This window comes from Filicampus tigris, chromosome 21 (genome assembly GCF_054856515.1).
Source record: "Filicampus tigris isolate MCC_2025a chromosome 21, RoL_Ftig_1.0, whole genome shotgun sequence".
Taxonomy (NCBI): domain Eukaryota; kingdom Metazoa; phylum Chordata; class Actinopteri; order Syngnathiformes; family Syngnathidae; genus Filicampus; species Filicampus tigris.
Window position 1 is genome coordinate 1,328,991 of NC_141237.1, and position 27,714 is coordinate 1,356,704.

At 48.2% G+C, this 27,714-nt stretch overlaps 1 protein-coding gene across 1 annotated transcript in view; it reads right to left on the reverse strand.

The window, feature by feature from the left end:
- The window catches only part of gli3 (GLI family zinc finger 3), an 84,926-nt gene that overhangs the window by 30,036 nt on the left and 27,176 nt on the right, over positions 1 to 27,714 (reverse strand). Inside the window, exons 3-4 of the mRNA XM_086020737.1 lie at positions 19,119 to 19,340; positions 7,839 to 7,944 (exon numbers count right to left, since the gene is read on the reverse strand). Coding sequence (XP_085876863.1) covers positions 7,839 to 7,944; positions 19,119 to 19,340 — 328 coding nt within the window. The remainder of the gene's footprint in view (positions 1 to 7,838; positions 7,945 to 19,118; positions 19,341 to 27,714) is intronic.

Genomic DNA, 27,714 nt, shown 5'->3' on the forward strand with positions numbered 1-27,714 from the left:
TGAAAAGTGGGAGGAAATCCTACTCAAGCCCAGGGAGCCCAGATTCAAACCCAGAACTTCAGACCTGCGAGGCGGACATACAAACCACTCCCCACACCGTGCTGGCCTTTTCCCACTCCACTCCCGTCTGCAACAAAAAGCAAAAAAAAAATCCCAGTGGAGTGCACAGAGCAGCCCATTTAGGGTCCGGAAATGTGCGTTCAAAAAAAAAAAAAAAGAAAAAGAACTTGCCGATATCATAAAGCAGCTTGAATGTGCCCCATTTATTTATCTCCTTTCTGTGGAAATCCTGCATTTTCATACTGCCCTGCATAACTTTCTGTATATTTTTTTTTTCCCTGCCGCTCGAAAATTGAAGAGGCTTTATGTCAAATGTGGCTCAAGCCAGCCTCTCCATATCAAACAAACGCGGCGCGAAAAATTACCGCGGCGACGATAAGGCTGCCAGATAGAGCTGGGAGAGCCGGCGAGGACCAAGAGGAGGAGGAGGAGGACAGTGAAAGGAAGTGACTCTACTCAATTATACTGCAAAATTGGTATGACTGAATATTTTTCATTCAGGTGACTGATAGTATCAGCCGGGCTGCAATGCAGATAAATAAAGGGAAGCTTCTGTCAAGAATAAACACCATTAATCATCAAGAGAGCCACTGCGTGACCGCCAGCCGCCCCCCCCCCCCCCCTCCACCGAACGTATCCCCCCCGTCCTCCATTACCACGACGCAGGAAGTGGGAAATTGGCGAGGGGAGGGGCGGGCGGGTGAGAGGTGACCCGGGACAGTCGAGGAAGATGAAGAAGCGGCAGGCGCATCTGTGACAGCGCCCCCTATCTGGACAGAGATGATCGGACCAGATGAGGGACGCGTGTTTCATTCCAGCTTTAATTCATGACACAATCCCTCTCAGTCTAGACCGTATTCAAATGCGTCATCGGAATATTAAGAAAAGAAATCTAAATCTGTTTGGCTATGGTGAACACGGATTATAGTTAAAAAAAAAAAAAAATTAAAAACTGAAAACATCGAACAAAACATTTCGAACATTTTTTTTAAACATGGAGTGGACGTGATAGGGACCGGGCGACACCATAAAGAGCGAAAAAACTGACGCTCCTTTTACTTGCGGGAAAAAAAAATGTTTTCACAAATCACGAATAAGTGGGCAATGGGGTAAAAAAAAAAAAATGCAAATAAGCGGTGGTTTCCGTGAATAATGACCCAAAAGCCAAAATGCATCAAGTGAATATGCAAATGCTGAAGAGCAAATATGTGCCGAGGTCCACTTGTATGACGCACCACACCAGACGGTCGCAACCAAACGACAAAGACAATTGTGAAACAAAAATTTTTGTCTCAGAAAGACTTCTTGTCTCTCAGAAAGTATTATCAATTTATTCTCAAAACTTTTGTTGATGTAATGCAACTTTTTGATTTTTTTTCCAGTGTGGCTTTAATACACCATGGTAGTTCCTCTTACCACAAACACACCCGCAGTTGTGTGAAGGAAATGCACACAACGCTGCGCCATCTTAAATGCAAGCCAAACACACAAATGTAAGCAAATACCCCCCCAAAAAAACCCACACGTTTTCTCTCGAAAACAAAAACTACACAAGAGCCTTTTGTCTTTCTATTGTTTTTCACCATACACGCGTGTGTGCGTGTTAGTGTGCACACGCTCGGCCTCGTCCCATCTGGATTGGGGGGAGTAGTTGAGATAAGGCTGCGCTCTTTATGCTAAGCACCGCGCCGCTCCTCCATGCGCAGATTGGGCGCTCTGACAACAGTTTATGTAAATAACAAAACAGAGTGCACATCCTTGAAAACACACACACACACACACAAAACAGAGGACATTTTGTGTGGAAGTTAGGAATGAAACTTGGCGCAAATATGCGTTCGGGTGGAATGTCGATTCGATGCTAATTCCGAGGTTCTTGACAGCAGTGTCACTCTGGCAGCCTTAACGCAATCATATGGAAGTGAATTAGCATAGCTTAGCTTTAGCTGTTATGACTCATAGCATTGAAAATGTTGTTGATGACACAGCCGCTTACAAATGCGGAGCATTTATGTGATTGCAAATCACACGCAACGGGAAAAATAGCAACAAAACAATTGTGGTTGATCTTATTTTAGGTTGAGCTGTAATGTGTCACTTTTAGCTTAGCTCTGATCGAACCTCCATAACGGGGTGTCCAAACTTTGTTCCTTTTACACAAAAAAAAAAACCCAACCTTGTGATTTTCCATGATTTTGGTGGCTGGGAGCCCAGTATCCCACTAGAATAGCTCGACCTCTGCCCCTACCCTAACCACCCCCCAGACCAACCATTTTTTTTGGCAATCAGTAAGAAGCCTCAAAGTAAGTTACAACTTATTTGATTTCATTTGTATTCCAGTCGATTTCTCTGGCTGTCATGTTTGCCCCTGATTGTCTGCTTTATCAACATGTTTGTCTATGCTAACACATGTTACGTTTTTGTGAAGTGCTATTATATAAATAAAACCTTACTTAGACCTGCAGGGGGCGCCTAAAAGGAAAAACCAAAATAATTCTTCCTTACCCTGCTTTAAATTGAGTCCAGTCGTTCGTGGCCTCTCCGTGCTTGTGCGTGCATGAAACCCTCCCGCAGCTGAACAAACACACGCTCCCGAATGAAATAAAAAGCACACACCCTCGCCGTCCAGACATGCAGAAAATAACTTCCTTTTTCGGACACCATCAGCAGCAAAGCGTGTTTTTTCTTCAAAATGAAAAACACACAGTGGTTCGAATTCACTGTCGGCGCAATACATTTTCCTTCCAAGCTCTTTAGCTCAGGCCGCCTCAAATGTTTCGGTTCCAGGGCAAATTTGTTCCAAGGACGCTGTCATAATCCTAGCAGCAATCAAACACCACGTTTACCCAGAAATTTCGAGAAGAAGAAGAAAAAAAGCAGGAACATGATGAATTGTTAGCCAAATAGCCCCGTTGCCCAAGTCAATTTTAACTTTGTTATGAAATCAATACAAAAATACCGCTGCGCATGCTAAAAATTTAGGTTTTTCTTGTTTTCAAAAAAAAACTTTCAAATATGACAGCTAATGAAATTCGGACGAATTAGGAAAATAAAGTCCAAGATAAAGTAGCAATATTAATATGATTCTACAATGTTATCCTCTTAATATTACGCCTTTCATTCCAGAAAGAGACATTTGTCTTCTCGACAAAGCAGAACTATATTCTCCACCCCTAACAAAAAATGGTCATATTCTCATAAAGGAAAAAAAAAAAGAAGGGATTTTTTGTTCTAAAAAAAATGCAACTTTATCCCACAATAGCACTTTTCTTTAAAAATGATATTGATCGCCCAGGAATGCCATGTTAATGTGATAATATATCACTGTTAAGCTAAGGTGATAATTAATTGCTTTATCATGCTTGTTTTATTGCTCTCCAGCTCGTATTTGTAGATGTGCGCTCTTTTCTTTTTTTTTTTTTAAATGACAATTTATTTTGCGACCCCCCAAGCTTCAGCTCAGGGTGCTGTGGTTTGAGAGCCCATGCTTTAATTGACTCATTTGGAGTAATCGTCTCCTAAATCCACATTGGGTCAAAAGGCAGCTCAGTCAATAAGAAGCTTTTGTTGTTGCTGTCCTCACAACAAGGGTCCGGGGTACAGCCCCCCCAACCGCCCCCCCCCACAACTGACTGAGCACCGATGCCGATCATTGACTCTGTGCGAATAGTTGCGATTGTTGCTAGCGGTCGCTAGGTGACGGCGCTGAAGCTTGGCCGTGTTTACCGAGCTCGGGCAATAAAAGGGGCGCCCCGGGCTGAAGGACCCCTCGCCCCCGGCACAAAGGAAAAGGCAGGCGGATGCCGAACCCCCGCGGACGGAGCGGCTCTTCAGCAGTTAACGTGTTTATTTTAGAAGGAAGCTGTCGGTTGTTGTGAAACGCCACGTTTCCACGGTGTCGTAATGGTCCGCCTTTGGCGCCTCCATCGAGTGCCAAGACGTGAAGCGCTTCAGTTCGGTTCAGCTTTTAAAAGATGGCAACACAGCTAATTGAGAACCAAACGGAACCAAACTGAGTGGAAACAGACATTTGGCATTGAACTCACAAGTGTACAGGGGTACAGGAAAATGATGGTAATTCCCTATAAAATGGATTATTCGTTAATATTTTTGGGCGGCTGGAAAGGATGAATTGGATTTATGTGATTTCCTGTGAGAAATATTGCTTCAGTTTTTCAACTCCCAGTTGAAGGTTACTGTCATACTAAACACACAAAGAATTACACGAAAACAAACTCATTCGTATGCCTTAACGCCTGTTTAGCTAAATGCTAAGAATGAAAAATGCCATAGACCGGCTAACGAATTGAGCATCAATCGCGTAGTGTTTTAAGCCTCAAACGGTGGAGCAACACACGTAGACAGACAATTTACAACACTCACCGGCATATATTTTTGAGCCTTTGCTAAAAATGAGTAATATTACTGCAGTAGGGTTAGGTAAATTGTGATTTTTGTCTCATTTTAGTAGCGTGACTGCGGTTGGAGTCTTTTAATGCACTTGAGGGTTAGAGTGTAGACGCTCAAAGGATTTCAACCAGTACCCACTCCACCGCCCGTTCCAAGCCTTGGGCTTTAATATTCAATGGCATATTGTTACCTCCCCCCTTCAGAAATTCATAAAGTAAACGATTAGCCCGTGTCTGTAATTGCACTCCCCCTTGCCTAATAGCGGCGGAGAGGAGAGGTGAGGAAGGGGTTCGGGGAGGGAGCTGAAAAACAAAGGACAGTTAATTTGTGATTTCCTCTGCTCATTTGAAGGCAAATTAAGTGTCAAACAGCTAATACGGAGCATATTTCATTTTATGAGCTTTTAATTCAATTCCGCCCGCCTCATAACGCCGGAGCCCGTTAGCCCGCGCCGCTAGCGGCCGCGCCTCGTCCCAAAGCAGCGGCCATAAATAAACATGTTTCAATTAGGCCGTCACGCTAATAGGATATGATTGCGTTGCCGCGTACGGACGGCGGATGAGGAAACAAGCACGGCGCGTTGTTTGCGGCGGCCTCGCACGCCTGGCGTAAAAAAAAAAAAAAAAAAGGGGGAAGCCGGGTTGGATTGATGGAAGCGCCGCAGGGTCCGACCCAAGTGTAATTACAGCCCATAATGAGAGGCTGCATGGGGAAGTACTGCAATAATAGCGGCTGTGTACTTAGCCACAGTTCGCGCGGCGCTAATAACGATGAATTCTTCTCACAGAGGAGAACTTGTTTAAAACAAGGCCATATTTCTCCAAGAGTCTGTCCCTCGCCAGCCACAGGACGCATCCCAAAAGGCTTCCATTTGAAATTTGGGATTTGATTCGCTGCTCTGATGTCTGAACGTTAAAGCAGGAAGTGGCATCAGGTGGAACGGGAACCCGGGGAGAAAAAGGGAGCCGAGCGAGTGGAAAAAGACGAGCAGCTTGCTTCAAAAACACAAAAGTATTGGAGCGCATGGGAATTTCACGGAACCTGGAAGAACCTGCATTTGTTCTTTAGCTTTTACTTTTCTGAGAAGACTTTCGACAGGATTCTGGAGAGTGTCTGACGGTCGGTGGCTCGCCCACTAGTCCAAGGCATTGTTCCATACCAAACTCATACAAGGGAGCCTTTCTGGACAAATCATTTGGATTAACAGAATCTAACCTCAACTCCTTAAATGTAGCCCTTCCCTACTGTAACCTCAACCTAAGACTTAAGGACAAACACTAACCTCCAACCCTAAAAGCCAATTGTAACCCTTATCACAAACCACAAAGCTGGCCCAATCAGAATCCCGTCCTCCCCAACTCCAGCACTAACCTAAACCCTGAACCGACATCCTAAACCCTCAAACGAATCCGACACTCACTCCCACCCTGATCCTGAGCGTAACCCCGAAAGGTAACCCAACCAAAAAAACAACCCGCAAAACGAATCCGAACCAAACAGTAATCTTCTTCTTCTGGTTGGTGCTCGCAGCAGACATTGCCCTTCACGCTTTGTCAAGAGCACATCCTGTTTTTGAGAAGCCCGCCACGGAATGCGTAAATTGTACTAGGCCTTGCAGCAGTGTGACAGACTTGGACCTTCTCAAACTTGGGGCCGAAGACTGAAAAACGTTTTGCCAGGCGGCAATTTTGCAATATGCCAACGTTGGGAATGATATGCTCACAAAAACTGTCAAAAGCTCACCTCACGTCTCTTCGCAACATACCTGAAACGATAGTGCAGGGTGGCTTTTGGGACACCCTGAACCGAATTCTCCCCACCCACACTGGTCAAAATGTCTTCCTGATGAATTTCACACAAAAGTCGGAAGGAATTTGCGGAGTTTTTACCGGAGTCACAGCACGCTCCCGTCATCTCGATCACTTAGTGTGCGGCGAAGGCGCTCCTCTCCGCCGTTTCAGTCTTTTCCTAGTCTTGGCCCTGTGGCAATACCAAATTAAAGTTTTTCCGTCTTTGCAGTAACGTGACACAACCGACAACCAATGGATGAGCTCCGACCAAACCGGAAAGAGGAAATCTTGCAAGCCGTGACGAGAGCGGCGTGGAGCAAGCGAAACATCAGTCAAATGGGAAACGTGTCCATTGTGGGGAAAAGAAATGCCTCAAGCGTGGCGTTGTGGTCTTGTAAATGGTGACCCTGCAAAATTCAGTCTTCCTCAAACGCCAGTGCGAGTCTAGGCTATGACTAAAAACTCGTCTTTAAACGTGAGAAGGTGCGAGATGATACTGCAGTTTCCCAAGGCTCTTTTCCAAATCTTCTCAAAGTCTTCTGATGTACGGGAAGCTTCAGACAGAAGACTCGAGGGGGGGGGGGGGGTGGACAACCAATCAAGTTGAGTTGACTTTATACCGTACGAGACTTATAACAAGAAACCAGAAAAGTGCGGCGTTAAAGCCGCTCAGCAGTAGCAGCGCAGATAAACGCAGAGAACTTGTCCCCTCCCTAATTCAATTCCCGCTCGCCATCCTTCTCCCCCCTGACGGATAACAAGCCAGCCAGCCTGTTTGTTGGCGGACGTCTTTGCCGGCGCGTGTTCGCCCCATTATCTCCGCATAAGCTAAATGCTAAATTATATTTGCCATTTTGTTTGCGCTGACACGGGGCATCAATCAGCCCCGTGACCCCCCCCCACACGAGAGAGAGAGGTGTGATGGGCCGGCGGAGGAGGGCGCATAAAAAATTCATTACGCTTAGCGGCGCACCGGCGAGGGGGAGATATGACGGCGCAAAGAGAGGGAGGAGGAAGAGGACGAGAAAAGGGGGGAGCTGATAATGATGAGGAATATCAAACATAATGCGGCCCAAGTAGCTGCCCCGTCCAATTTGTCCTCGTCGCGCACTGATCGCTTCCTCCGTGTCCCAACAAACGCCGCAAGGACGACGAGGCGTGCCAGCGCGGCGAATACAAATGACGCCGTGTTCGCGAGGGGGAGGGAAAATGTGTGATTAAAAATAGGAGGGGGGAGCGGGGGGGGCTTGAATACTCAAGAGTGACCGAGCAGGATGCTCAGAGAACACACCTCCTCACAGCTTTGCAAACACTTTAGGGGGGGGGGGCATTTTTGAAGCCTTTTCAGAGCCAAAACCAGGGCCTGAAAAAGGGAGGCCACCTTAAAATCAACATTAGCCATTCATCAGACACAAAACATCAGAAACTCACTTAAGAGTGTTTCAATACGTTACACATGTCCCCATAAAGGTGTTTGAAGCTTGCGTCAAGTGTAAAAAAAAAAAAAAAAATTGTTACGCTCTGGCGATCTGCTGGTTGCGGGAAGTAAGCTGAGGTTGACCGTCAACGACTACTCACACGTGCAGCGGGGGAACGGGCGAAGGCTCGTAGATGTAGCGACCCTGCGCGTGTCTGTCATCGATGGGCACCGGTGGGTGAAAGGCCGGGAAGAACTGCGGTGCAGCTGCAAACATGCGAAACAGACAAAACAAACATGTTAAAAGCGTGCTTGTGCGTGTACGTGAGCTGACGGACAAGCTGCGGCGAGCCTCGCAAACACCGGGCAGGTCCGCTTGTCAAACTTGGAAGGAGTTCAACTGCAACAACAAATGATGACATTCCATCCCGACATAAAACGCGCACGCGCGCGCCCGACTCCATTCTCACCCTCGCGCACACACACACACACACACAGAGAGAGAGCAGAGCGCACGTGTGACTTGAACGTTGCCAAGTCGCAGCACCCCGAGGCGCAGCATGTGTCGACATCTGCGTACCTTCACGCGGCGGTCCTCTGCACGCTTGTTTTTTTGTTTTTTTTTTTGGAATACATACTGTACGTACATATATCATTTTTGAGGTCCATTTTGAATTTTGTTGGCAGGGGGAAACATCTGGCGGCATGCGGCGCCATGGCAGGTGGCCGACAACTCAACAAGCGGCGCTTTATAAGGAGCGGGAGGAGGAGCGCCCGGGTTGGTTGAGCTCATCACGGCAACGCGAGCCTGCACCGACTTTGTCCAATAAGCAATTTTGAAACCTGGCTTGCAACCCTCGTTTGAAATTCCAACCCGAGTATGGTGGAAAGCCGACATTGAATGCCTCCTGCTTCATTTGAGCCCCTAATTTTGACCCCGGTTTTAAGGCCGACTCGACAGGACCCGACTGGACCGCATGACCCGGACTGCCTGCGTGTCTCGCTTCCTCTTTCCGTCAAGCGGCCCGTGCGGTTTATTTGAGTCGGGCTCCCAAGTTGACTTAAGCCGAGCTCTGTCTAAACAGAGCCGGCTGCCGCTTTCACGCCAGCGCGGCCTTCCATTAGTGAGGCAAACAGCCGCGTGTCACCGGGGGGAATGTACACACTCGGGGGGGGGGGGGGGGCAAGTGGAGTGGTGGGGGGGTTGTCTGGATCCATCCTGCCATCCATCTCCACAGCTTCCTGTGGGGACTCCACAGTGTTTACTTCTGGGCTAAATTGCAGCCGCTCTTCTGGATATTCAAAAGGAAGGCCATTTGAGGCCGCGGATACAGCCGGGGGGGGGGGGGGCTCGAGTTGGGGGGGCGGAGGGGGCTAGTTAGAGCCCAAAAGCTGAAAGTGGGGTTTTGATCATCATCCAAATGTTTCCTCCTAATGACCCAGATGACTCTGTTCATTTTTTTTGTTCTTTTTTTTCTCCCCATTTTTTCCACAAGTCATTAAGACACGATTACAAGTGGGTCTTAACGAAAAGGCAATTAGAGACAAACTTTGACCAGGCTCATTAATTTCCACACACCGAAATATAAGTCGCCCCTCCATTCAAAGTGGGCCGCTAATTGCTTCGTCCTTTATTGGACACTTGAATGTTGTCAAAAGATGAAGCGGATCAAGCCTCGAGCACATCGGCCCTCTCTTTAAACGTATCACCTCTCATTTCTCGATTCAATACACATTTTCTACAACATTTGAAGCGTGCAATTTCTTTTTCTAAAGTTCAAATATGCTGACTGTGTCTTTCAAATGTGTGTTTTAACGCAGTGTTTCCACGGGTGCATTACCTTACTTCAACTTGGTTCAAAATCCATGACGTGACTTTTGTTGAGCATCTTTCGGTTGTACTTCACTTAAAAGTATCATTGCATTTGCATTTAATCCTAAGAGAAATGTTTGCTTTCAAACTACCTTTTTTTTTACTTTGATGCGCATTTGACTTGAGCTAAATCATCATCCAAGTACAATTTAAAAAAAATACAAATCCTACATGTAAGCACGGTGTTAAGCTCATTTACCCCCCCCCCCCCCCCCGCACGGAGGAGCCTCACAGAACCGCTCATAAATCTCCGTCAGGCTCTCCTAAACAATTTCCATCCGTGGTGTGTCGCTGTCAAGTCAGCTGGCGGTGGAGTCGAGCGTCTCGGCTGGAGCGGCGAGCGGCACAAAGAGCCTCTGACGGCTTGCCGAGGCGCTCCGGAGCTCTGCCACGCGCTAATGTGGAACATATGAAGCCCCCGCGCTGACACCTTTGATTATGCCACCTCGCTCACCACCACGCCTGAGCTCAGCGCCGAGGCACGCACGGCCTCAGCCGGGCCCCGCAACAAAAAAACAAAAACTTGCAGTCGACCGCAGCGGAGGTTTCCACACTAAAATTGAACTCCGCTAAAACTAGACTTGAAGCAAGATGGCGCCGTGAGAGGAATAGCCCATAATGCGGCCCAAAACGCTCAAAATAGATGAGAAACAAGCTCTGGAAGGGGCCCCAAATCCGCGGGCCGAACGCAGACCTGTGATTAGGATCGGAGGTGAACATTTGGACTTCATATCACGTTTGGGCCCGCCTCGCCGACTTCACACACATGTTGGGCTGTCACTCATCGCACGCTCAAATTATACGCGACGTCGTCGCTTTGCGGGACACACAGCGAGCAAAGCGGGGGGTGGACAATGATTGTACATTGAACACACATTCGAGAGAAGTCGCATGCGGGTTGATCTATTTTTATTTCCATTCGTAGTATTTTTTTCAGTCACTTTTTCCTAAATTGCTTCATTGTGGTGGTTTTTCGCTTTAATCATCTCATTATTCATAAAACAACAAAAAGGAGTAATGGTCAACAAATTCTCAGGAAAGAAATTGTAAATAAAATGCAAATCACAAGTTATTTTATTATTGAAACCTCCTGTAAAATGTGACCAGCTGAAGCTTATTTGCAGGTAAGACTCCCATTTACCAGCTATTTGAATGTGATTGGTGAATTCTGAAAACAGCAACGTCTTGCAGGAGGGCGTGCACACTTATGCAATCACATTATTGCTGTTTATTCTTATTTGCCCTGTTTCTCTTTTTTTGTATGTATGCAATGTTTCAGTATGGGAGAATTTTAATATTTTAAATTTATTATCTTTGGAGGTTTTTTTTGCTCAGTATGTTTGAAAAATAAAACGATTTTCTACTCATTTAATGACTTTTTTTTTTTTACCAGATTTATGAACGAGCTGGCCCAGGTGTCCACCATGTTGAAAATGAAATGTGTCTCGTGAGCACCAAAGTTGGCCCACCCACTTTTTGATTTTGCTTAATGACCTCGATTGTTTTGGTTCTAATCAGCTCATTAGCACTGAGTAAATAAAGGACCCTGGTTGGTCTTGCTGGAGAGAGGAACTCAGCATGCGCGACGCCCTCCGCGCCGACCGCATACCCCCCGACCCCTCCCGCCTCCCCCCCCCGCCCCCTAGCGTCGATCCCACAGCGGATGAGGGAGTGTGGATTATTTCAGCAGGCCTCTGCGGAGCGCCAATCTATCTCCCACATTTGCTGAATTTCTCCAGATTTGGATAAGATGGGGGGGGGGGGGGGGGAGGCGAACAAAGCGCTATGTGCCGGCCTCTCCGCCCAAACGACAAGCTTCCTCCCCATCCTCCCCTCCCAAACCGAGAGATTCACACAGCAGTTTAGTAGCCGGAAAAAAAAAAAAAAAAGCGCGGCCCCGCACACCTCCCCCACAACCGTCTTTATCTCCCTCAGATCCTTCCCCCCCCCCCCCAAACGCTGATATGTCTCCGACACTTGGCGAGCGAGTTGATTTAAACCTCAAGTTAACTCACCAGCGCCGGGCTACGTCTATTTTACTCGCGCCCTCGCAGGGATTTCTTTGGCCCCGTTCCGACATTGCGCCTTTATGAAGAGCGTTACCGAAGAAGAAAAGAAAGCCGGTGCTTTGTCTAGAGGGTCTGTAAACGTCGCAGGCCTTTCCCTCCTCCGACGGTGTTATCGCTGATGTCGTAGATATGACAAAACAAGGGCCACAATCTTTCCAAACAACGCCGCTGCCATCTGCTCCTCGGACTGGTGTTTTTGACGGAAGCTGGACCAGAACTGCACGACAACAACACTAAAATTGCACCACAACTACACGAGAGCTAGACTGACTTGAGCTATACGAGTCAACTACTAATAAAACCACATCCAAATTGCCACAGTAGTACTATATATTCGAACTAAACTAGTGATACAGTAGACTTGCAATTGAAGAAAAGTAGACCTACACTTGAACTAAAGTAGAACTGCACTAGAACAAAACTAGTCTACATATAGACCCGAAAACCACAAAACTAGAGCTGCACTAGAGCTAGTCCTTCAAAAAAACAACACCCGACTCACGCAAGGACCAGGACTAGACCTGCAAAACAGAAGAGAACCAGAAGTGCTCTAGAGCTACGACTTACGACTCGCGGACATAAGGCCTGCAGTGGACCAGAACTAGAGCAAAACTGCACCTGAGCTAAAAGTCAACAAAACTAAACTCCAGCTGCTCTCTCACTTTTGTCTCCCTTCTCTCCGGAAGCTAATCGCTTGTTTTCAGCCCGAACTCCAAAACAAGGACAAAGTTGTAATCCCTTTAGCGCATCCCCGTCAACCGCGTCCACCCCGCAATAATGCGCCAAGATTGGAAGGTGCTATCAAGGGAAACGGGAGGCAGAGTACGCTGGGAAGTGCACAAGAAGTGAAAGGGGGTAACTTGCGTCACGGTGCTTTTTGGCCTCTTTGTCACGCAGGTGGCGCTCTGGGCTTCCCCGCAGCCTGGGCGCCCAGACAAACCTTGGGCCTGGCTGCGAAAACCTCGGAGAGGATTAAGCACCGGCGGAGCGCTTTAATGAGACCCGAGAACTTGCCGGGGCCGGGGCGCCGCTTCCCCCAGGTCCGCCCTCGTGGCCCCCGAAGCGGCCCCCGCGGTGCCGGCGGCGGAGCCACATCAAAGGGAGAACCCGGAGACGTGTCGGGGGTGGGGGTGGGGGGGCTTGAGCGGGGGCGGAGGGGAAGGTGCCCCGCATGGAGGAATCCCTTATCTGCTCCTGAGAGGATGCTGCTCTGCGCTGTGAGATTGTCTGGAGCTGCCACCTGTCTCCGGCATCTTTGAAGGCAACACGAAAGCCTGTGATGGGCCTGACCTCCTTGCGCTCCCCTTCTTTTATGTCTCTCTTCATTTTGGGCTTTGTTACTCACACCTCCCTCCCCTCCCCTCCCCTCCCCTCACTTCACTTCACTTCGCTTCACTCCTCCTCCACCGCTGCCGCTTGCTCTCTGCTCCTGTCGACTCTCGCGCGCTCCGCTCGGAGATGTCGCGGCGGCCGGTGGGAAAGGCTTTCATCGTCCCGCGCTCATCGGCTCAATATAGGAAGCAAAACAGCTCAATTGAAAGCCCGCTATCAGAAACATATTACCATACAATACAATAAAATACAAGACAATTTATATAGCTGCTCTAAAAGTAAACTAGAATTACACCCGTACTACGCCATAGAACTCAACCAGAACTAGGGCGGCACTAGCACTACACTACATTAGAACTAAACTAGACCTACACTTGACATTAGCACTTCACTTGCCCTAAACGATAACTAGTATTATGCTTAAACTGCAAAAAAGCTCAACTAAAACTGCTCTGGAACTCCAAGAATATCAAACTACAACTACATATTATACTGGTACCAAACTACAACTTTTACTACACTGAAAGTGCAAACATACTAAACTAGACCTTCACTCAGCTCAACTTTTACTTTTTTATTTTGATTCGTTTTACAAAGCAACATGCCGAAATGACAGCTACATTTAGAGTAGAACAGAACTAGAACTGGAATAATTAAAATGACACCTCATGTTAGATTTGAACTAGAAGTGCAATGAACTTCACAAGCGCTACCAGTGAACTTTAGCAGAATGTCCAAGCCTTTATTGTGCGAGGCAACAACAGCATGTTCGGCATGTTTTGGGCTCTCATTAGAAGCGCAAAGTCGCTCAAGTTGTGCCCCACTGAGCCAAGGCAATGATGTTAGCTTATCTTAGGGAGGTATACAACAAAACCAAAAAACCCAACAACAACAACAACAACAACAGCATGAGCAATGGGCCTGAACTCGCTAACACACACAGAAGCGATTATCCTGCTAATAAGGAGGCTAGCGAGGCTATAATCAAATTGTTATTGGCTTCAAGACGCCGCAAATCTTGCTTTTAAGCCTTGGCCACATCAGCAAAATGTTTTGTGCGCGCGAGTGAATGGCGCGATTAAGAAAACAAGGAAGTTGAGGGGGGAAAAAAAAAAATTGCTACGACAGATGTTGCCGCGCTGATACGCCGGCGAAACGCTCGTCTTTGAACGTGCTAAGTTCCCTGGAAATTCTGCTTAATTCTCCTTTACCCCCTTCGCGTTTAATCTCGTCATTGTTAACGAGACGCGCCGTTATTCCTCCAGACCGCGTCACATGACTTTAAGACACTTGAAACCGTGATGAACACTCCCCCCCCCCCCCCCCCCCCCCCCCCCCCCGGCCGGCCTCCCCGCCTCCCTACCCTTCAAGTCATGCGGCGCTGGCTACAAAGAGGAGCTCGCACGGCAGATCAGGGCCTATCTCGCGAGCCGCTAATAAGCAGTAAAAAGGGGATCATCTGATTCTCCCTGGTGAGCCGGACCACCGGGACCCCCGTGTTTGTTTCTGTCCCGATGAAAGGCATTGGCCACGGATGGAAGGCGGCCCTTTCGTTTGCCTGCAGCGCGCCCGGGGCTGCTGCTGCTTCTTGCTGATGCCGAGGGACTGCACCTTGCCACTGCGCTCCATTTTTGAGGCGTCGCAAAGACAAACATTTAGCCCCCGTCTTGGCACCTCGGGCTTCCTTTGAAGGCGCGCCAGCCCGAGTGAGTTCTCAGAGGGTCACTTCTTGCTTTTCAAAGCCCGATACTAAACTAGAAGGACACTTGAACTCGAGCAGAACTAGAACTGCACGAGAATTTACCCCGATGTTCTCACCTCGGGCTTTCTCCGAAGGCACGCCAAGGCTCTCTGAAGAGAACTAAACGAGCGGGACGTTTCTCCGTGTGAACCTTTTGTTATCCGGGTCAGGCCGCTGAAAACATTTGCAATGCCCAACAGGGTAAAACAAGGCAAGATAAAAAGACAATTAAATAAAAACGTTTCCAAACATAGCATTCGTCCTTCAATAAAACCGAACGGTGTACTCATGTACTCCGCCCGCACAAATACTTCAACTACACTTGAATTGCAATCAAATGACATATGACCCGGACTTGCAACACACTAGACTTAACTGGAACTATACTAGAACTGCAGTCAAATTACGACAACCACACCTGGAACACACGAGGATGATACTAGACTAGAAATAAAACTAGGAGTGCACTAGAATAACAGCTGGAGTCGACTAAGGTAGAAGCAGAATAACATTATCAGTCCAATAAAATCAAACTACACCAAAATCCTCTTCGACTACAACTACAAAAGAACGACACTAGAACTCCAGTAGAAAGTGAGTACATTAGAAATTCAATTACAAAAAATGAACTACAAAAATTTCGCCTTTGTCTTTTCACCTTGGACATTTTTGAAGCCACGCCAGGCCACGTCTCGTCAAGTTCTCCAAAGGTCACTCTTTGGTTTTCTAACCCCCTCGCAAGCACTAGCGACACCCCCCCCCCTCCATCCAAAACATACACACATACTTGAAGATAAATGGAAATGTCTTGTGCAGTCCACATGAAGCGGAGCACTGTAATTACTTGTCGGCACTGCGAGGCCGTTGTTGTGCCGATCACGTTCCGTGGCGGTGACAGCCGGCTCACTCAGTTCACTGGTCAGCTGCATTTTGATATTGAGACGGATGCGGGGACCGCCGGACGCCGGACGGACGTGCTACGCCTCGGCGAACCCTGAGATCAGCTCGCCGCAGCAGTTTTGTGACCCATCGAGCTCCCCCCGACCTCTGTTCCGCTTCTTTGCGGATCCCAGAGTGATCCGGGTATTAGGCACCCCCGGCCAGGATCGGGAGGTGAAGGAAGCTCAACCGCTAAACTAAACTAGAACTCCATCCCAATTATGCCACCGCTAGACCAAACAAACTGCTCAAGAACTAGACCTACACTCAATAAAGTATGACACGTGAACTACGCGAGACTTAAACCAAACTAGAAGCATACTTGAACAATACTAGAACTACATAAGAACTGAAAATGAACCAAACTAGACCTACACGTATACAAGACAATGTCATATTAAACGACAATTCAACAAGAACTAAACTTGACCAAAACTAGCACTACAACAAAACTGCACTGAACGACAACGACTTTGTTCAATAGAACTGCAATAAATCGACACTAGGCTGTAACACCAGAAGTAAACAACAAACTAGAAGTAGAACCCTCGATTAGCCATCAAACGGCATGCTCGGCTCCATTTTGATCTCGAAACGGACGTTCTACAGATCAGCAGGGCCAGAGATCAGCTGGCCGCTGCAATTTTGTGACGCAACAACCCCGCCGATCCCAGACTGATCCAGGTAGTAGTCACCTCCGGCCGGGCTCAGCCAGAAGGGCTAGCGGGGATGTTCGTGAATGGGGAATCCAGAGGACGGAGAGCCACGCCTGCGCCGCCTGCGGCTTAGCGGGCTCGGATTGTGCCTCAGTCAGGGACAACGAGGCTTTTGTGCGAGGATCTGACAGGACACAAAGACGGTCATCGCGACGCTGTCAAAAAAAAAAAAAAAGTCACTTTGCCAAGCTAATTCTTAAGCGGAGAGATTTGGACTTTTTCACCGCCGCGTTTCTCTGGTGTTTTAACATTTGCAAGAAATCCGTGGCCTGAAAAGAAAGAATGGGCTTTGTCTTCAGTCTTGGCAAAGGAGGGCCAAATGTTGAAGGAAGAGGCACTTTTTTTTTTTTTAAAGAAGAAGACTGTTGCTGGACGGCTGACCGGCTAATCGGCGCATAATGTAAACAGATGTCGCATTCACACTTAAAGACAATTAGGATCTTGAAAAACAAACAGCCGCCTCCCTCATTAATCCACGGCGCAATCCCTTCCTCCTTATCCCCAGCGCCAAAGGCCTTGGTGCATTAGCGCGGCGGTAAGAAGCGATGCCGACTCTTATCCTGTGTGTTTGCCCAAGAAAAGCGGCTAAGACCCCGGCATCGCCGCGATTAGCTAATGCTAACAATAGGGGCCACGTTTCCTTAGTGGCTCCTCTGTGTTGCGCTCAAGTGGGTGGAAAGCCCAAAAGTAAACACCGATCAGCCGCCTGCGTGAATGGAGACAACGAGCCAGCCCAACAAGCCGTGTTCTTCTCTCCTTCTTTTTCTTCTTGTCAGGAAGCAGCCGCCAGGTGTGCGGAGGCTGCAGGTGTCGCGCCGACGCAGGCCAGAAACAACGCTAAGCCGATTTTATGGGCTCCGGTGTGATTGCGTAGGGCCTCTCCATCGCCAGCACACGCCTGGGAGGAATTTTAGGAGGCGAGACCGCGTGTGCGCGTTACCAATGATGACAAAAAATGCTTTCAAAATCATTTCCGAACTACAAACAATACTTGGACGTCGAATCAAATGTCTGTGCTACACGTTAGGCCTTGGGGTACGAGCTCGGGTGACCCCTGCTTCAAAGCGAAGGAAGAGAAAGCCCCCCCCAACATGTTCCCAACACCTGCGGCCTGAATGAGGCGGGGGCTTTTCCACAGATCGTAACTCTGACTCGTGACACTAATGCGTTTTGTGACTGGCGACTATTAGCGTGAACGCCACAAACTGTGTTTGCGGGGCCTTGTTTCCTCACAATTCCGAGTATGGATTGGCTTCTCCTACGGCGTCCCGATCAAAATAGTCTGCGACGGCTTTATTAATTGTGTCAACCATGTGGAACTCATCACGTTTTTACGGTTATTCTGAGTTACGGTGCGGAAAACTGAAACGACAGCACAGCAGGTCGAGGCGATAAAAATGAGCCACTGGTTCAAGGTAGCCGGAATTTTGTAGGATTTCGGCACAAAAAAAAAAAAAGTATGACAACTTACATGCATTTGTTTTCGAAACCATCTGACCGAGCTGACTTTGACTGCGAGGCAGGGCGCACCTCTTACTCATTGGTACAATCCCCACCCTTCATGGCTCGGACAACAAACACGGTTGGGAACAACTGCGTTCCAGTCTCATCTCCGTTTTTTTTTTTTTTATATATAGAGAAAGACCCACAAAAAAGAGAAAATCATTGTGACGGAGATTCATTGATGTTGATTATGTCACCAGAAGAAGAGCAAAATATTCATTTAGTAATTATCAAAAAAAAAACAACTAACAAATTCTCTCTGGATTTGTTTGTTGTAATGCAGATTTTTTAAATATTGATCATTTGAGTCATTTTAAGACATTCTGTGGGCTTCACGAAGCGCGACAGGGTATTATTATTATTTTTTTTTTTAACTTTTTCGATGTTTGAACTCCATCAGATTGACTTTTCCGCATGGCCCTCAGTGTCCACCCCCGCTCAGGCCCCTCCCCCCTCGCTTGTGCTTCAGCGGTCCCCGACCTTCCGCGCACACAAACGAGAAGTGGCATTGTTGCTGAGTTAGGCCAACACGGAATGGCGTGGCAATAACGTCGCGGCGGCCACACCGTCACCAGCACGGCCTCCTTTTCAAGTACGCTTCGCCTTCAGTGAATAGACTTACACTTGGCCGTCGGGGTCCGCTGGACTTTTCATTACAAGTCAGCCTGAAGCCCATTCAGAGCCGATTGATGGCAAACCCAACAGGCAATTAGCCTCCTAATCAGACTCTTGCTAACCCAATCATTTCGCTGCCGTCCACCTTCGCCTCGGATGATCTCCACTATCTCACGTAGGGCTTACGCCTGCTTGTCAGGTCTCGCGGTTGCGGGGCGGGAAGGGGGGGGGGGGGCATGCGGTTTGACTTTGGGCCGTTTGAAGTGTGAGCTGACGAGAGCGAGCTCGGCGCTCAGACAGGCCGCCCTAATGAGGGAATTAAGCAGGCGCGCCGGCCATGCTAACGCCGCCTGCGCCCGCCATGCGAGGCGGCCGGCCCGTCAGGGACGGACGGGATTACCGTGCGCGCCCACCGCTCAAACGCTCTCTCATTCTGTCTTTCACACACAATACTGAAACGTTCTCACACGCACTACTGAAACACAGATTCACCGCTGCAACGCTTTCACACATAATAATGAAAAAAAAGAAACACTTTTACTCCCTGAAAGGCTCTCACAAACTACTGGAGAAAAAAAAAAAACTCGCCGGCACACCCTACTGGAAGGGTCCGGCACGCACAACTGCTATGAAGAACAGCGAAAGTATCTTACGGTAGTGCGAGTCCAGGTAGCCGTTGCGGGGGTCCATGGCGAAGAGGGTCCCCCGGTAGGGCAGGGCGTGTTCGGCCAGGTGGGGCAGCGAGCCGGGCAGCTCCTTCTTGAGCGGCGAGGGACGCTCCTCGGTGGAGGTGGACGGCTCTTCGGTCACGCCGCGCTCCGAGCTGAGGGCGTTGCGCCTCTCGCGCTGGTACGGTGGGCCCGAGCTCTCGTCCTCTGTCAAATGAACGAACACAAGGGGCTTCCTTAGTCAAGACGTTGCAGAGACGAGGGCGCTTCGGACCCCCACCGATAGATGGCGCCACCAGAATTCTACAAGCGCGGTCCGTTCATGAGTCACATGCACAGTCAGAACACAACAAATGCTTACTGTACTTTGCTCGTCTGCTCCAAATCTATAAAGCAAGGCAATTAAAAAAAAAAAAAAAAAAAAAAAAAAGTACAGCGTACCAGATTCGGCAATACTAGAAGAAGAAACGTCAGAAGTATTGCACAGTGTAAACCTTCAAGTCAGCTGGATTACCCAAATAATATTCTGGTTGACACATTGAAGTTCTTTCATTCTTGTTGTTTCCTTGTTATTTCTAAAAATGAAAAAAAAAAACAGACTTTCCTCACCTGCAACCAGTTGAGGCCTTTTATCATCAGTGTAAACATGCACACGGGTCGAGCCGCATGCGGGAGCTACGGCGTGTACGGGCAAAAGCGTTTTGAGGATTTCCCAGAAGGCTGCTCTTAAATTCCGCTTTTTTTTTCCCCCCTCCCTCATAATTCCCATAGAGAGAGCAAGAGAGGCTTCCCGACCGCATTCCAAGCTGCCCATTAAACAGCGTCATGGGTTGTATCAAGCAGCCCTCCTCTCCTCACCCCCCTCTCCTCCCCCTTTGGACTGTTCTTAAACTAAATCTCTCATCCGCTGTCTGACGGAGAAATTGGGAGGAGCAGGATCTCTGGGGGGAAAGCTTCCTGGCACGCTGGCTAAAGAAGGGGATAAACGCCGAGTTGAGTTCAAGGGCTGAGCTCAGTCAAGAAAGACGCGGCCTTTGACACGGACTTTGACCTTTGAACCGGCATCTACGCAAGGGTGGACTAGGGGGGAGCAAAGTCACCCCAAAGGAGGATTAAGCCTTCACCCTTCTGCTGTGTTTCTTTCTTTGGTACACTAAGAATATTTAGGGGTCAATATGACCCGCTTGATTATACAATGAACAAGAAAGCAACAAAAAAAAAAATTCCAAAAATAGGAAATAAAGTTATTATTTTTTTCTAGTATGTATGGGTGTACATCACAGGATGTAGTTTGTAAGCGGTTTTAGTGGCTAATTCTGATGCATGCTTGCCGTGTAGTCAGAAAGCCAATATTAAAATACATAACAAAAATCAGAACTTGTTTAAAAAAAAAAACGTCCTTTTTTTTAGGTCTTTAAACTGCCTTGTGAACTATAAGTGAACTGTATTTAGGTAGGCGTTCCTTCACGTACCACCAGAGGGAGCCATACTTTGAGAATCGCAGCGCTAACTTCTTTGTGAGGAGTGCATGTAAGTTGACACTTTTGAATGCGTCGGCAACGGTCACTTTGACTCAGACGTACGCTTTGCGTGCCACTTTTCAGCGTTAGACGCGGTTTGGGAAAAACGTCCGCTAGAGACCCCTTTTCAAATGCTTGCATTTCCTGGACGCAAATAGCCTCTTCACTGCGTCTGCACAGCTAAAATTGGCCGGTAGACATGCGCGCCCAGCTGCCTTTTAACTGCTACATGGCTCCATTTATAAAACATCAGAAAAATAAGCTCATAAATATGCACTCCAGTCAGCTTGCGCGCTCTCTCGTGTCGACGTCAGACGAAGCGGCGGATGCCTTTTTTTTTTTTTTTTTTTTTTTTTTTTCCCTTTTCCCTTTCCCGAGCTCGCGTGGCGCTCGCGGCCTCCACTTTTCCCAGCCCGTGTCTGCGGCGGCGGATGAACCCGATTCCCGAAATCCCTTTATGTTAATATTGCGCTTTGCAAGAGCCAGACCTATTAATCCAGCTTGAGAGCGTATAAATGCCATTATTCCCTTAATAAGATCACGGGCTGTGCAGTATGGGATTAAATGCTTATATCATAACTGACGCTGTCATTTCCTGCGGATGAGGGCGGCTCGCTCCTCTCTCAGCCTGTCAGTTCCGCGTTAAAGGATCCCGACAATTTGCCGCCGCCCGCCGACCCGTCACGGAGTAAGAGCGGGACCCGTGGGCTGCCGCATTGCACCCCCCCCCCCCCCGCATTAAATCTCGCCTCCTAACCGTGGCTCTCTTAAGGTAGCGTTCTTTAATCTGGCCTGTTTTGTTGTTCTTAATTGGCTGCTAGGACGCCGCCTTGCATTGGCGTTCACAAACTTTTTACACCGAGGACCACCGAGAAAAATTCTTGGCTCTCCAAGTCTCGTCGTCATTACCGACATTGAAATGCAGTAGCGCAGTGCGCCTAAGGCTATGTTCATATCGCAGGTTAATTCCGATGTTTTTGCCCATATGTGACTTGTATCGGATTTGTTCATGCAGTTCCAATTTGTTCATGTCAGACCTGAAAATTGCCACAAATGCGTCAGGGCCGAGACCATTTTGACTTGGGTAAACTGCGCCACGTCACGTTGTGTTTTGTGCGCATGCGTGTCACTTGTACGGGCGCATTCCGTCCACATTAGAAGCCGCAATTGTTTTTGAAATGTAAACAACTACACCGAAAGATCGGATTGAACAATAAAATCCCAATTGGGCATTTTGCCCTGCAGTGTGAACGTAGCCTAAGGCAGTTTGACTAAAAAGCATATTTAACATTATTGTAAGACGGTAACATTGCAAGCAGTTTGAACAGTACCGCTGAGTTTAAATATTGGAAAATAAAAGATAATTCTGTTCAATGAAAATTGCACTTAAATGAATGTTTGAAAACAGTTGTAGTGGATCAAATATAAAGCATTGCACTTCAAAGTTGAATACAAATGAATTGTACTAAACAAACTAAAAAAAAAAAAGTTAATGAAATGAAAAATCATGATTCTATTGCAATGTAGTGGAAATAAATTGAATGAAAATAACTACCGAGCTTAAGATCCGAACCGTCTGGCAACGACCCCTTTTACACTTAGCCGGCGGCCGAGCCGCTTTTGGCCTCTGCTCGGCCGCCGATACGACGGCGGAGACCCCGGGAAAAGTCCAGGTCGGCTGGCCAGTGTGAAAGCGCTTCATGACTTGGCCCTCCCAGTGAGGTCACGCGACTAATGGCTCAATCGCGGCCCCGTCACACGCTCGCTGTTACCATGGCGAGCTCGGGGGGTTCATCAATGTCCCATACAGCACCTTGAGGGGCTTCATTACTGCGCTTCCAAGCACCTTCGATGCTTAACCAAACACTCGGAGGCACAAAGGCTCAATTGACTCCCGGGTGGACGCCAGTCCAACAACAACAAGAAGAAGAAGCGGCAGCAGCGGCGGCTTTTCTCTTCCGGTTTGAGAAGAAGTTTCTCCTCCTCCATTTTTTATTTGCCTGTTTTTTTCCCATGGTCGCCACATCCAGGCCTCGGCCAGTTCGTGCGTCCGTTCAGACCAGCACAAAAGCAGCGGGCCAGGCCTCTGCAGACCCAAAAGAAATAAAAATACTCCAACTATCCCGCTCTCTCTCTCCCTCTCTCCTCCTCTGTGGTGATTGAATTTCTTAACATCTTTTCAAAAAGCGCTTAAATGCCTGCAGGCGAGAGGAAGAAACAAGCTAATGGTGGATGGGGAGCACTGAACAAATTTCAGAGGCCTTTCCTGCTCGCGTTTGAGCTTGAAAGCGCGCTGGCGCCTTTCAACTGTTCAAAGTCCTCCTTCCTCCTGCAGTGTCACTGAAGGATTTGAAAAGAAGGTAATTGTGCTCGCTGCCGTCCTGATCAGAGCGCGCGCGCCGCCTTTACTACTTCCTACGCCACTAGAAAGCTACCCAGTGCTCCGTTGCGCCATTCTTCCCCGAGCACCTTTTAGCCTAGCTGCGCGCTTTCCCCTTTCAACACCTGCGAGCCGCTCATTAAAGGCCCCGAAATCCCAAATGTGGCCCTCTTGTCCGTGTCGCTATTGTCAAATTGTCGGGGCGCGGGCCTTCAGGAGGGAAGCGGGAGTGGTTGCGATGACTTAAAACCAGGAAAAGTGAGCGCCCTCCGCTTTGTGACAAAAGCAGATTGCTGCCACGCCAGAAAAAGGGAAAAAAAAAAAAAAAAGGGACATGATACGTTTCAAAACTCGATCATTCATATACTCGATTGAGCTTGGCGCGAATGAGTGACATTTATAGCACATGTACACTTATTCAAAGACACTTTTTTCGGTATTCCTTAGCGCTTCTCGCTGTCACCATTCTTCAAATAGAGGCAAACAAAAAAAACAATTTTAAAATGTTCCAAATGTTAGTAAGGTGAATGTTTCGCAAGTCGTATTAAACATCCGCGATATAGCGGGGGGAAATACTGTTCCGACGAATGTGGTGGCACCCCAACAATTCACAGAAACCTTCAAAACGTTCCCCCCTGCCCGCCGAAGGCAGAGGTTAAAACACAAGGACTGCTCCTTCCTCCACATGCTAATCCGTCTTTCACTCTCAAGCATCTGATTTGCCCTCCGGCCTCAAGTCTTGTCAGTCTCCCAGGCCGGGACGTGCGCGTTTCAGGGGGTGCACAAAGGCCCAGTGCAAAAAAAAAAAAAAAAAAAAAAAAAGCCCTCCTCTGCCCCCCCCCCCCCCCAACGCTCCACCAACTCTCGTCCAACCCCCAACCAGCGTCTTTTGTGAAGCCCAAACATCAGAAGAGGTGTTGTTGTACCTCTGAGCCAAAGGCAGAGAGAAGCGGCGCTGCACCTTGGGCGCCTCAAAGAAGCGCTTGTCAATGGCACAAACAGCTTTTGGCTGCACATGGACGAGACGTGAAGCGAAATTGCACAAGCGCTTCGTCTTCAAAGCTCCTCTCCTCCTGTGCAATAATCTCTTGCTCCCCTTTATTCCCCCCTCCTCCTCGTCTTTCTCTTGCAAATCAACTCGCGGGAAAGACTGGAGACTCCCCCCAATTAACAATGAGCAGAAGGGAGGAGAGACGGAGAAAATTCCAGCAGCTGGCTGCGGTTTAATAAGAGCACCTCTCCAAGCCGCTTAGGCTTATGCACCTGATTCGCCGCAACAGACGCCGAGGAATCGGCGGTGATTAGCGGCCGGCCTGGAAGACGCGGCGGAGAAAAGAAATTCGGCCGAGCCCGACGCAACCGCAGCGAGCGAGATTAAGACGATAGGGACGCGTTCTCGCCCCCCCCCCCCCAAGGCAGGTGACTTTGCTTCCTGTACGCTCGGGACTTCCGAGGCGGGTCGGGAGCCTGCTCGGGACCTTCCGGCCTATTAGCGGCTCAGCTTAGTTTGGCTTCGCTCCGTTTCACGGACTTCAAAAAAATAAATAAAAAACAACCTCTGGCATCCAAACATCGTGACGCATATCACGTGAGCAAGTCAAGGCAGAGGGAATCAGAAAACTGAAAACAAAACCTGAAAAAAATGGATTCAGAAAAAAAAGTGAAAGAACAACTTACAAATAAGTTCACGGTAGAATTAACCTAAAAATAAGAAATATAATAAGACAATTACAATAATTTGAAAGAAAATTGTTCATCAATAAAAATAAAAAAAAAAAATAAAAAAAAAGCGATGATAAACATAGAATGAAAAACATAAAATACACTATACAACAGTAAAGAAAAATAAATCTCCAGTCCAATTTGACTAAGAATAAGAAATAAAAATAAAATGATAAATATTTTTTTAATAAGAACTAAAAAAAAAAAAACATTTAAAAGTTTAAAAAATACTTTTAAATTTTCAAAATAAATGTTAAAATATTTGTATATTTGACCGTTAAGGACTATATATATTTTTTAAAATACAGAAAAATGCCAACATAAATAATTACATCTACTGTCAACAAACTGAAAATAATACATATATACTGTTTGTATTGGAAACATGTAAAATGCATGAAAAAATAAATACCGGTAAATAAAAATCGATTCCGATCAGAGGAAACTCGAAAATGTCTTTGGATGTCAATGTGAATGGTCGTAAAAATGTCGACAAAAAAAATATAACCAAAAAACCATTTTTCTCTCCATGAAGATTTTCCCCACCAATGCATTGGCCGCTAAACTTGTGCGTTGCCTCAATGTAACCTCTGTTCATGATGAATTCCGCTCATAGGCGAGCATTGTGGAGCCCGATTCAACTGTCAGCAGGTAGGAGGCTCCCAGTCCCGGTTAGCAGTCGGCAGCTGATTTCACACACCGCAAATGCCCACTTCAATATTCATCCGGGCAAATTCAACAACTCCCACATCTCAATTTGGCTCCCAGCAGCCCGTGCGTATCAAACGCCCCCCCCCTTCCAGCTACGCCAACCGGCGCCCGCTCTCTCTCTATGCCGCCGGGGGTCTGCTGGGACGCCCCCCCCCTCCCCGGCCCCCAGGAGCTTGCTCAGCCCCTCGCCGTCCTGGCCGCCGGGCCCCAGTGCCGGCCGGGGAGGGGCAAATCAAAGCTTGCCCGGCTCCTTCCATCTTGCCGGCGCTCACCTCAAATCAGGCTCGCAGCGGGATTGTGTCATGCCAAGACTCCGCCGGCCCCCTCGGCCTCCCCCTTGCTCGCCCATCAGGGGCGCGGCGGCCGGAAACCCCACCAGCATGTCATCAGGCGCACATTGTGATGGAGCAAAGAGCTCCATCCAGGCCTGCTACAGCTAAAAAGCCTCCACTCTAAAATGCACATTGATGCCCTTACGAGGCTTTTACGACTTTTCGCCCAAAGTACACCTCGGCCCACATTCTTAGCCGAATCAAACACCGAGAGATGCATTTGATGGCAGCTTCAAAGCCAAAGATTTCCACGAGACGCTCCCGGCCAATCGGCTCCCGACGGCCGCGAGTCGGCGGCGACGGGCTGCGACCTGTTACGTACTTCAGTGTCCTGTGTAACAATGCGAGGTGATTGCGCACCCATGTAACTTCCGTTCAACGGCACGCCATTAGCATTGGGACCGTTTCTGGAAGCCAGCAGTTTGCGAATCCATTCTCGCATAGCCAGAGCCTTTTTTTGGCGGGGGCCTCCGATTGGTTCTTTGCAGCGAAAGGCGTTACAGCCAACTTGGAAAGCGAAACACGTGGAGCAATCTGCAGACATCAATGCGTTTACTATTGACAGTATGACCTATTTTATATTGCAATGTTTTTTTTCTTTTTGTCATCATTTGTTCTTACATCGCTATTGAACTGCTCCACATGGTGTGTGATGCGACATTGCGTTGAGTCCTGACAGTTTCAGTAATTGCAGTGGTGGATCCATTCGGGTAAGTCCCGACTGAAGGCTCGGGTACCAAATGCTCACTGCTGGAGTCATATCATAATGTAGTATTTCCGATTTTCTCCCCTATTTTTGGGCACGTGGTTCCAACACAGGGTGGCTCATAAAGGGCCAAAAGTGATCACAGTACAGTCAGGAAATCACTTGCTCGAAAGCAAAGTGTGCAGAGTCTCTGTGGCCAAATGTCAATGAATGGGATGATCACACGTCCCCAACGGCGACCCCAAAATGTCCACTCTCCCCTTTATTGTGGCCTGTTTGCTATCTTTTGGGCAATCGGTTTCTTCCTTGACAATCGGGCCATGTTTTTGTGGTTCAATAAAACAATAATACATCGGCGTGGATTGCCTGGAAAGCCTACAGAGTGACGCGGTAGAAATGCGGCGACCATTCGCTTGGCGAAGAGTCATGGAGTGTATTTTCTTAGGCAATTGTCCCGTTGATTCGCTTTCATTTGCTGTGCGGCGAGGCCTGAGACGACGTTGACCAGAGGGCACCTTGGCCTGCATTCTTGGCGGCGTCAAACACCAAGAAATGCATTTGATCGCAGCTGGAAAGCCAGAAATTCCATTTAACGCTCAGGGCCAATCGGCTTACGAAACGTATCAGCGTGGCTTCAGACGATGGGCCGTAACCTGTTACGTACTTCCAACTGACCTCTGGAACAATGCGACGCGAGGGCCCCCCGAATTAGCACCGGCCGGTGCAGTGCTTCGTTGATTTTGAGGGGGTAGGGGGGGGGGGGGGGGGCTCGGTCTGGGCACGCTTCCCAGCACCCCAGCGGTGGGCCAATTTCCACCAGGGCCCGGACGGCAGAATCGTACTTCTGACACACACGCGAGCGAGAGCGAGCCGGGCCGGTCTGTGGCACTCCGATTAGCACGGGCTCGCCAAGAGAAATGGAACCGTGGCCAAAGCAAAGAAGTGGCGAGCCAACAGTCGGGATCCAGTAGAGAGGAGGGAAAAGAAATGATGACGGAAATCCAAAAACGCCACTATGCATGTTAACGCATCAGCTCATTGCACCTCATTCAAGTGCTTGAAGCTCTTCTTACACTTTAGTATCCGAAAAGCATCGGGTAGAATGAGGCCTGTTGCTTGAAAACAACGTTTTAGCACAAGTTGGGAACCCCAAAAAGTTGAAAACATTTCCCTCTTTTGGATGAGGGACCTGCAAATGAACACAAAAAAA